The sequence below is a fragment of the Rutidosis leptorrhynchoides genome, chromosome 7 (genome assembly GCF_046630445.1).
Source record: "Rutidosis leptorrhynchoides isolate AG116_Rl617_1_P2 chromosome 7, CSIRO_AGI_Rlap_v1, whole genome shotgun sequence".
Lineage (NCBI taxonomy): Eukaryota > Viridiplantae > Streptophyta > Magnoliopsida > Asterales > Asteraceae > Rutidosis > Rutidosis leptorrhynchoides.
In genome coordinates, this window is record NC_092339.1 from 101,474,216 (window position 1) to 101,486,200 (window position 11,985).

The 11,985-nt window shown below is 34.4% G+C and overlaps 1 protein-coding gene across 1 annotated transcript; it reads left to right on the forward strand.

The window, feature by feature from the left end:
- The first annotated feature begins 910 nt into the window (after window positions 1-910).
- LOC139859475 (uncharacterized) lies at window positions 911-1,833 on the forward strand. Its single transcript, XM_071848262.1, has 3 exons — window positions 911-996; window positions 1,090-1,560; window positions 1,656-1,833. Exons 1-3 carry the CDS (start codon window positions 911-913, stop codon window positions 1,831-1,833), a joined length of 735 nt encoding a protein of 244 aa, XP_071704363.1.
- Window positions 1,834-11,985: the final 10,152 nt, after the last annotated feature.

Genomic DNA, 11,985 nt, shown 5'->3' on the forward strand with positions numbered 1-11,985 from the left:
AAAATGTTAACGTACTATTGGTGCTCAAAGATACCAATGCTATAATCACGACACATACATCATTATATCATTCTATAGAAAAGTCATGGCTAAAAATAATAATCTAGGAGTTAGGCAAAATTTTGAAAAGATCGAAACTTCAACAAATTAAAATTGTTATGTTATTGTTGGTGACTATCTGAACTCTTCATTTTTCTTTAATCATTCCATAGAAAAGTAATGGCTAAAAATAATAAAGTAGGAGTTCCCAAAATTTTGGAAAGAAGCTTCAACAAATTAAAAAGGTTATCCCTTCCACAAATAAACCCATATCACCTCAATTGCCCCAAACTCAAACCACCCAACTCGATTCGTAACCAACCAACAAACTTTCATAATAACCAGAACCTGGATACCTCGTAACCCAATAACCCTTCACCCCACCATACTTCTGCTGATCACGCCCAACAGACCACTTCCCATACCCCTCCGTGCAACCAGAACCAAGTGAAAAAGAAGATTAATATCCCCAAACCAAAAAAACCCAACGTTTCCAACACCAATGAACGGCAATGGAATTCTATTCTCAATTGGAAAACATCTTCTAGTATGTTAAATTTAAAAAAACATGGCGAGAACCAAACCACCCCATCCCAAAAATCCATTAAAAAAAGGTCAAGATCAAAATCCAAATCTGTCTGCTCTTCAGGGCTTAACCGAAACAAGAACACAGGGACTAAATTCGATAGTAGCATAGGCTTGAAGGAATTCGGTGATAAGCTGGGGGTGGGATGGGGTACCATACCTCAATAATCTCCCTCCATCAAAACCCACGTACGTCACTGTTTTTTAGATGAAGATAATTTCTTTCAACATTCGCGGTGTTAAAAAGGAGGATAAGTCAGAATGCAAGATAAGTTGGTTTAGAAAAATGAGATTAAGGGAGCAACCGAATATTGTAGCAATACAAGAATCGAAATGCAATGAAGTCTCTGATAATTGGATGGAATACGTCTGGTGAGCATCTGACTTTGGGTTCGTTCAAAACCTCAAAATAGGTAAGTCAGGAGGGCTATTCCTAATTTGGGATTCCACCTCCTTCGATGTCAGTGAAGCAGTTGAGGGTAAATTCTTCCTCGCAATCAAAGGGAAATGGAAAGGAAGCGATAGGGACACCATTGTCGTAAATGTCTATGGTCCGCATATTGATAGTGGGAAGAAAGACCTGTGGGATGGTTTAGAAAAATTAATGCTACAAAACGATGCGGAATGGGTAATTTGTGGGGATTTCGAAGTGAGAGATCAATCCGAGAGATTAAACCGTGTTTTTGTAGAGTCCAAAGCTTCTCTCTTCAATGATTTTATCGAACGAATGCAATTAATAGAAATTCCTCTACTTGGGAAGAAGTTTACGAGAATTAGTGACAACAGAATGAAACTTAGTAAACTTGATCGGTTTCTTGTCTCCGAAAACTTTACTCATACGTGGGGCGACCTATCAGTGATAGCACTCGATCGTAACACCTCAGATCACTGCCTGATTGCTCTTCGTAATAATAATGTTGACTTTGGCCCGAAACCGTTCAAAGTATTCGACTTGTGGTTCGAAAATTTAGAAGTGGAAAAAGTAATTGTAGATGCGTGGTAAATGGTTCAAGACATGATTTTGTGTTTAGGGATAAGATGAAGAATGTAAAAGAAGCCTTACGTGTTTGGAGTAAAACTCAATTTAGAAGCTTAGATTTTGAATTAGAAGAGGCGAAGAATAAAGCGTGTGATTTGGAAAATAAAGCTGAATCGGGACCTTTATCTGATTCCGAAAAAGATGAATGGATCCAAGCTAGAGGAGTTTAGCTCAAAAAAGAAAAGGAGAATGCTCACATTTTGAAACAGAAATCCAGAGTTAAATGGACGATAGATGGGGACGAAAACTCCAAACTTTTTCATTCCTCAATTAGAAGAAACAACAACAATTCAAATATCCGGGGCTATATGTAAATGGAAAATGGCAAGAAAATGCGGAGGAAATAAAGAGTGAGGTCTGGTATCATTTCAAAAAAATGTTCGAGAGACATCATGAACATGCCACGGAGATTAATGGGCTGCAAAACTTGAATTTCAAAAAACTTTATGCATCAGAAGCTATGTACCTGGAGGCACCCATCTCAGAAGGTGAAATTTAGGATGCTATAAAAAACTGTGAAGACTCTAAAGCCCCAGGACCGGACGGATTTAACTTTAAATTTTTCAAGCTCTTTTGGTGGCTCATTAAAGATGATCTAAAGAAGGCCATCGAATGGTTTTGGGAGAAGAACATCATCTCTAAAGGATGCAATGCTTCATTCATAACTCTTATCCGAAAGAAAAAATATCCCAATGGTTTAAACGATTACCGTCCGATTAGCTTAATAGGTAGCTATTATAAGATAGTAGGTAAGATATTGGCTAACCGAATTCGTACGGTAATTCCTAAATTAATTGGTTACGATCAAAGTGCTTTCATCAAAGGTCGACAAATCATATATGGCATTCTAGTAGCAAATGAAACAATGATGGTGATATCGGCCGAAAAGTCACATTTTTACACCCAATATTTAGCCCTAAAACAATAAAGATTCAAAATTTGTCAGAAAAATTATCACTTATTCAGTTGATTTTGTAGATTAAGTAATTACGAAGGCGATGCAAAAAGAATCAAGTAAAACGGAGCTAAAACGAAGATTCTAGAGCGAAAACGGTGAAAGACAAGAAATCAAGTTACGATCCAGTGAATTTCAGCCGACCAGGCTGCCAAACGGCCTACCAAACGGCTTGTCTGGCTCACAAACGGCCTGCCACACGCCCAAGATAAATGGCCCCTGCAAACGGCTTGGTCTGGCAAACGGCCCCTGCAAACGGCCTGCCAGCCGTTTGCAGGCAAAATTCAAGTCTATTTAAAGCGCTCTCTCCATCCATTTCAACACACACTCAATTTGTAATTCACTTTATATTTCCAATTTTTTAGTTAGTTTTCAGTAGTAGTTAGCTTAGCTTTTATTTTATGGAGGATATCCCGGCGAGTCCCTGCGATCTCGGGCAGATTTCTTCAGCCTTTTCAGGTTTTTATCCAAAACACTTGTCTTTTGTATTAAACATGTGTTCTTACTTTTTATGTTTAATAATGTGTTCCGATATTACCATGATAGCTTAATTAATCTGTATGTTTCCATAATAGAAGTTTGGGTTAGCGTAATTATGTTAATTTAGTACGATTACTGTCGTAATACTGAACTAGGAAGTCTGATAGATTTGTATGCTAGCATCTTAAGGATTGACCAACCTAGGTTGTGATCAGAACTTGTCCACCTATATGAAATTAGCTACTTCATAGGATTAAGATCCCTAACTTTATCTGAAGATTCTATGAACTCGGTATGGCCGGAGTTCCCGAGAGGCATTTAATGCGCTTCTAGGACACGGAACTTAGGAATTGAGACATGAATGACCTAGTATGCCTATTGACTATTCCAAAGAGACTTCTTAGGAGTTGTTAAGATCTAGTTCGTGCCTTCACTGTGTGACCCAGACCTATTGCATGTTCTTGTTTGATTGTTGCCTTAGGATTAAGTCATATCAACTGTTTAGGTATTTATTAGGTTTCTATCTGCTTTACTTTCAGTATATCAACTGTAATGATATATAATGCTTGAACTGATATGATCTCATTAGTATGATGAAATAGTTGTTAGTTTTCATTAAAGGTTTTGCCAACTTAAACCGATGGACTCCTTCCGTTTGTGATCAGTGTTCAATCAACACGGCACGTTGTTATTCAGTTAACCAAACTGATAACGAGGGTTAGGATTAGAGCTCAACTCACTAATAAACCTAGTACTTTACTGAGGATAACCTCCAAGGTATAGCTACCTTTCAATTATACAACCAAATGACATACTTCTCACTGCTCAAAGAGAACTCCGAGAGTTCAGAGACAAGTAGGTCTGTGTAATTGGCTCATCTAACCAGATCTACATCATTCCAAGCATAGCCTTAACATAAGCATAATTACCATCCCCTAACCCAATACTAATATCTTGATCAACATTTCCCTGATCTGCATACTCCGGATATCCTTCCACTTATTTACTTTTCCGCACTTAGGACTTTTAGCTTAAACCAACTACTATCCTTTATCTAAGTAATTTAAATAAAAGACGATTATCCACTTGATTTTCAAATTGTTAATCTATTCAAAAATACGACACTAGGTTAACTTACACCTTCTACACCTTAGAAAGTAAAAGTAAATTTAGGCCCCACATAATATAAACAAACAAAATCACTGTGTGCTACCCTGATCAACTGAGTCTGGCGTCCTGCGGCCTAACAATATCGCACGAATAAAACCGTCTGTTTCGGCCGTATCTTTGTAGTCACATCAGAGTTTTCTGGTGCCGCTGTCGGGGATCGAATATTTTGATTGTGAAAGATTTTAAACAAACAAAAGTATTATTTGGTGGTGTCTAAGAAAGATAATTATACATGGACTTGGTTGTTGGATTTTGCAAACAGTCTCCACTTATATTGGAACCAAAAGGATCCTGCCTCTCCATAGTCAGCCTGGCCACCTAGATACGAAGTAATCTGTAAGAAATCCTATCAGTTAAGATATCCGATAAGGTTAGCGACCGAATTTCAAGAATAATTGTTTTTATTAAATTATCGATCCTTTTAGTCAATTAATTTTTTCTAAAACTTACTTTAAAGTCTTTTTAAACAGAAAATCTAAAAAAAATTGAACAACAAAATACCCTTGATTCTATGCATAAGTCATGCTTGGAGGAAAGAGGAGGACCAATCACCTTAGGAACCGAAGGAAGTCGTGAAATCAGTTCACACATGATTAAACTAGTCAGTATGATCTGTAAATTTCAAGGATTACCGACTGATGATCCAAACTTTCACTTAAACAAATTTATCAGTCTGGTTGACTCTTTTAAGAAGGAAGAAAACGAGAAAAATATTTTGAAACTTCATCTTTTTCAATATTCGCTTTCTGCACACGCTTTGTGATAATGCTAAAAACGAACATATATTTCATAGCATTATTCCTCAAGAAAGACAAGCTTTTAGTTGCAATTGTACTATTTACAAGTGATATTCGTTTAAATAATAAAAGGTGAAGACAAAAGATAGATTCGACGAATTGAAGATGCAAACGACCAAAAAGCTCAAAAGTACAAAAGACAATCAAAGAGGTTCCAATTATTGATAAGAAACGTCTCGAAATTACAAGAGTACAAGATTCAAAACGCAAAGTACAAGATATTAAATTGTACGCAAGGACGTTCGAAAATCCGGAACCGGGACCAGAGTCAACTCTCAACGCTCGACGCAACGGACTAAAAATTACAAGTCAACTATGCACATAAATATAATATAATATTTAAATAATTCTTATAATTATTTATATATTATATAAATAATAAAAATCGTCGGCAAGAAAGACTCCAAAATGGAGTGAGCTGTATTTACAAACTCCGCGACTCGCGGAGTTTGAAGGCAAAAAGGGCCGCGAGTCGCGGAGCCCCAAAGTTTGAAACTCCCTATAAAGCCAACCGAATTCTGATCATTTTTCATAACTCATATATCCATCTCTCTATCTATATCGTAATATTTATATTTATATTTTAATTTTAATTTTAATTATAATTCTAATAATAAGGGTATGTTAGCGAATGTTGTAAGGGTGTAAGTCGAAATTCCGTCCGTGTAACGCTATGCTATTTTTAATCATTGTAAGTTATGTTCAACCTTTTTAATTTAATGTCTCGTAGCTAAGTTATTATTATGCTTATTTAAAACGAAGTAATCATGATGTTGGGCTTTGTACCATAATTGGGGTTTGGATAAAAGAACGACACTTGTGGAAATTAGACTATGGGCTATTAATGGGCTTTATATTTGTTTAACTAAATGATAGTTTGTTAATGTTAATATAAAGATTTACAATTGGGCGTCCCTATAAATTACCATATACACTCGATCGGACACGATGGGCGGGGTATTTATATGTACGAATAATCGTTCATTTAACCGGACACGGGAATGGATTAATAGCCACTAGAATAATTAAAACAGGGGTGAAATTATGTACAAGGACACTTGGTATAATTGATAACAAAATATTAAAAACTTGGGTTACACTCAGTCGACATCCTGGTGTAATTATTAAACAAAGTATAAAAATCTTGTTACAGTTTAAGTCCCCAATTAGTTGGAATATTTAACTTCGGGTATAAGAATAATTTGATGAGGACACTCGCACTTTATATTTATGACTGATGGACTGTTATGGACAAAAACCAGACGGACATATTAAATAATCCAGGACAAAGGACAATTAACCCATGGGCATAAAACTAAAATCAACACGTCAAACATCATGATTACGGAAGTTTAAATAAGCATAATTCTTTTATTTCATATTTAATTTTCTTTATTTTATATTTAATTGCACTTCTAATTATCGCATTTTTATTGTTATTGTATTTAATTGCACTTTTAATTATCGTACTTTTTAATTATCGCAAGTTTATTTTATCGCATTTTTATTAATCGCAATTTCATTATCGTTATTTACTTTACGCTTTAAATTAAGTCTTGTATTTATTATTTTACATTTGGTTTTAACTGCGACTAAAGTTTTAAAATCGACAAACCGGTCATTAAACGGTAAAAAACCCCCCTTTATAATAATAATATTACTTATATATATATTTGTATTTTTATAAAAGTAAACTAATATACAGTTAAGCTTTGTTTAAAGATTTCCCTGTGGAACGAACCGGACTTACTAAAAACTACACTACTGTACGATTAGGTACACTGCCTATAAGTGTTGTAGCAAGGTTTAAGTATATCCATTCTCTAAATAAATAAATATCTTGTGTAAAATTGTATCGTATTTAATAGTATTTTCTTGTAAAAATTAATAGTATTTTATATACACCTCGCACGACATCAAGTTATTTTTGGCACCGCTGCCGGGGAACAATCTAGCTTAAAAGCCGGAAGCGCAACGCTAATTAAAATATATATATATATATATATATATATATATATATATATATATATATATATATATATATATATATATATATATATATATATATATATATATATATATATATATAAATCTAGTTTTAAGATTTTTATTTATAAAATTATAAAGTAGTTCTATTTTTATTCTAGTTTTTAAAATATAAGTTTTTATTATATAAATATTTTAGATTTTAAAACAGAAAATATTAAACAGAAAATATAAAACAGAAAATATAAAATAAAAAAAAATAAAAAAAGAAAAACGCGTCGAATTTCAAAACTGTACCTGAGTTGAATTTTGAAACCCCGCGACTCGCGGAGTTTGAAGCATCGAATACCGCGACTCGCGGAGTAGACCTGACACGGGTACACAAGAACCCTAATTCGCATTAATTACGGGTTTTATTAATTTTAATTAATTTTAAACCCTAATTAGTTTATTTATATTATATTGTTTAGTTTAGTTTTTATTTATTTGTTTTATTTAGTTAAATTAGTTTAAATAAAATATAAAATTAATAGTTTTATTAAATAAATAATATAAAAATAATATTTTTATAAAAATTGTACTTTTTACAACTTTTTGTATATTTTTATATTTTGTCCCTTTTTAATAGTTTTAGCGTAATTTTTGTATTTTTCGCTCGTATTTATTTTTAACTCTTAGTTTTTGCCATAGTTATTTTTACTTCTAGATTTTTAGGCTTTGCCGTAGAATTCCTTAAGTGCTTTTTCTTTAGACTAAGATCTAAGTGCTTTAGAATTTTGCGACGCCTTTTTAAGTTTTAGTTTCTTTTTAAGTTATTTCCATTTGGGATTTAGTTTTTCTTGTAAGCTTTAATATTTTTAGACGACTTTTACCTATGTATCAATTATCATTCCAATTAGTAATCTCAATTTGCGATTATAATTTTAAGTTAGTTGTAGTAATAAGGTTAGGTTAGTCAAGTGTTTTTAAGTTTTATAAGTTTCTTTTATTTTTCCGTCACTTTTTATTTTTCAACCATTTTTCTTTTTCGACCTTTTTCGACGCGCTCTTTTTCTTTCTTATTTCTCGCTATTCTAGTTTTTAGGACATAGATTTTTATTCTACTTCTTATCTAAATTTCTTAAAATTACGAAAATTTATTTTAAGTGGTTAAATTGATAGACATCAAAATTTTCTGGTTCGTAGTAATAGTTGGATTTGTACGTGGACCGAGTTATTGGAGCCAAACAGTCCTCTATTATATTGAGACCAAACGAATCCTGCCCCTCTGCTGCATCTTTTGGCTATCCGAAACGTGGGCAAAATCAGAAAAGTCTATTGATTGGATAACTTATTATAATTTTTCTTTCCTTTTAAAACTAATAGGATATTCAGTGAATGCACCGAGCAAGACGTTCACCACCTTTTGTACGTTCACCACCTGTAACTAGATCAAGACATTTAGCAAATATTACCGCCGTTGATTTTTCTTTAGAATCGTCATCCAGTCAACCAAGTACTCCAGTTCAAATTTCCGATAATCCATTTTTTGAACCCGACCTCACAATTGAGAATTCGGAGAATATTCAGGAACGATTCATAGATCCTGAACCACTAAATTTTCATCCGGAACCACCAATCATTCAAACAGAGATTGTTGAGGAACGAACCATTAAATCAGAATCCTTTAGTGATTCCGATTCAACAAATTCAATTATGGAGAATCTGGAACCTTTAAGTATGGAAGACCGAATGAGAGCTAAACGCACTGGCCAAGGTCACGCAATAACTCATTTAGACATTAATGCGCCAGATTATGAAATCAAAGGACAAATTCTACACATGGTGACTAATCAATGCCAATTTAGTGGTGCGCCGAAGGAAGATCCAAATGAACATCTTCGTACCTTTAATAGGATCTGCACACTATTTAAAATCCGAGAAGTGGAGGATGAACAGATATATCTCATGTTATTTCCTTGGACTTTAAAAGGAGAAGCCAAAGATTGGTTGGAATCGTTACCTGAAGGGGCGATTGATACATGGGACGTTTTAGTTGAAAAATTTCTTAAACAATTCTTTCCTGCATCTAAAGCCGTAAGACTTCAAGGAGAAATTGTTACGTTCACACAGAAGCCAAATGAAACTCTATATGAGGCGTGGACTAGATTTGGAAAGTTGTTAAGAGGATGTCCGCAACATGGTTTAGACACCTGTCAAATAGTACAAATATTCTACCAAGGATGCGACATCACTACAAGGAAAGACATAGATATAGCAGCTGGTGGTTCTATTATGAAGAAAACCGAAACTGATGCTTACAAAATTATTGATAACACTGCTTCCCACTCACATGAGTGGCACCAAGAAAAAGATATCGTTAGATCATCTAAAGCAGCTAGAGCCGATTCTAGCCATGACTTAGATTCCATTTCCTCAAAGATAGATGCTGTCGAGAGACGAATGGAAAAGATGACTAAAGATATTCACTCAATACGAATTAGTTGTGAGCAGTGTGGAGGACCACATTTGACAAAAGATTGTCTCAGTATTGAATTAACAATGGAACAAAGAGAGAATATTTCATACATAAACCAAAGGCCTGGAAATAATTATCAGAATAATTATCAACTGCCAAGACCTATTTACAATCAAAACCAGAATTATAACTGAAATATTCCATACAACAACCAACAAGGTCCTAGCAATCAACAAGTATCCAATAATACTTACAATCAGCAAAGACCTAATTTTCAAAACAAACCACCACAACAAACCGATGATAAAAAGCCGAATTTACAAGATATGATGACGAAGCTAGTTGAGACTCAAACGCAGTTTTTCACCTCTCAGAAACAAACCAATGAACAAAATGCTCAAGCATTTAGAAATCAACAAGCTTCTATTCAAAATCTGGAACAAGAAGTAAGTAACCTAGCAAGGTTAATAGGTGAAAGAAAACCGAGAAGTCTACCTAGTGATACAAATGCTAACCCCCGGAATGAAACAGCTAAAGCCATTACAACAAGAAGTGGTACAACGCTTAAACCACCTGAAATACCTGTAACTTCTGATGAAGCTATTCCTACTCCACAAGAACCACAACCTAATCAAGATAAGGAAACAGAACCGGTAGTTGAAAAGGTTAATGAAGATAATACAGTTAAGGCTAAACCTTATGTTAAACCATACCAACCACCACTTCCTTACCCGAGTAAAATGAAGAAAGAGAAACTTGAAGCCGAGAAATCCAAATTCTTGGATATGTTTAAACAGATAAATGTAAATCTTCCTTTCATTGATGTAATTTCAGGAATGCCTAGATATGCTAAATTCTTGAAAGATCTAATCTCAAATAGAAAGAAAATGGAAGAACTCTCGGCTGTTACTATGAATGCTAATTGTTCAGCAGTGCTGTTGAATAAGATACCAGAAAAACTATCTGATCCAGGAAGTTTCACAATTCCATGTTTTCTGGGTAGTCTTAGTTCAATAGAAGCATTGGCAGACTTAGGTGCTAGTATAAATCTAATGCCGTATTCACTATACGCTAAACTAGACCTTGGAGAATTGAAACCAACCAGAATAAGCATACAACTAGCCGATAGATCAATAAAATATCCTAGAGGGATAATGGAGAACATGCTAGTTAAAGTTGGTACTTTAGTATTTCCAGTAGATTTTGTTGTTCTGGACATGGAAGAAGATTCTCAAGTTCCTCTCATATTAGGAAGACAATTCTTAAACACGGCTAAAGCAATGATAGACGTGTTCGGTAAGAAACTGACCCTAAGTATAGAGGAGGAGAGTGTTACCTTTTCAGTTGATAGAGCAATGCAAAAACCACAATCTGCAGATGATACATGTTATTATATTCAAACTATAGATGCACATGCAGAATTATTAGAAGAATTTCCAGAATTACAAGGAACAGGAGAATGTTCTTTAGGAGAAGGTAATGAACCAATTGATGAAGCTGAAATGTTAGCTACACTTATAGCTAATGGATATGAACCAACAACAGAAGAAATTCAAATGCTAAAAGAAGAAGACAGATATCGATACAAATCATCGATAGAAGAACCTCCGAAATTAGAGTTAAAGCCACTTCCAAACCATTTGGAATACGCTTATTTACATGGTGAATCTGAATTACCTGTAATAATATCGTCTTCTCTTACTGAAAATGAGAAATCACAACTCATTTCTGTGTTGAAAGCTCATAAACCAGCCATTGCATGGAAGATTCATGATATTAAAGGAATAAGTCCTTCGTATTGCACACATAAAATCCTTATGGAAGAAGGTCATAAAACGTATGTGCAACGCCAACGAAGACTAAATCCTAATATGCAAGATGTAGTTAAGAAAGAGATTATTAAACTGCTAGATGCAGGTTTAATTTATCCAATCTCTGATAGTCCATGGGTAAGCCCAGTTCAATGCGTGCCTAAGAAGGGTGGCATGACTGTCATTACAAATGAGAAAAATGAGCTTATTCCGACTAGGACTGTAACAGGATGGCGTGTATGTATTGATTATAGAAAATTAAATGACGCCACCAGAAAAGATCACTTTCCCTTACCTTTCATAGATCAAATGTTGGAAAGATTAGCCGGAAATAGTTACTATTGTTTTCTAGATGGATTTTCCGGATATTTTCAAATTCCAATAGCACCCGAAGATCAAGAGAAAACCACATTCACGTGCCCTTATGGTACTTTTGCTTACAAACGCATGCCATTTGGACTTTGTAACGCCCCTGCAACCTTTCAAAGGTGTATGATGGCGATTTTTCATGACATGATAGAAGAATGCATGGAAGTTTTCATGGATGACTTTTCAGTCTTTGGTGATACATTTGAATCATGTCTAGTTAATCTGGAACGAATGCTTATTAGATGCGAACAATCAAATCTAGTTCTTAATTGGGAGAAATGCCATTTTATGGTTAA

Bases quoted from the DNA above. Each gene is read 5' to 3' on its own strand.
- LOC139859475 (XM_071848262.1), top strand. From the start codon at position 911: ATGAGATTAAGGGAGCAACCGAATATTGTAGCAATACAAGAATCGAAA. The intron at 997-1,089 runs GTGAGCATCTGA...CTTCGATGTCAG, and splicing joins AATTGGATGGAATACGTCTG to TGAAGCAGTTGAGGGTAAAT. The intron at 1,561-1,655 runs GTTCAAAGTATT...TTTTGTGTTTAG, and splicing joins GTTGACTTTGGCCCGAAACC to GGATAAGATGAAGAATGTAA.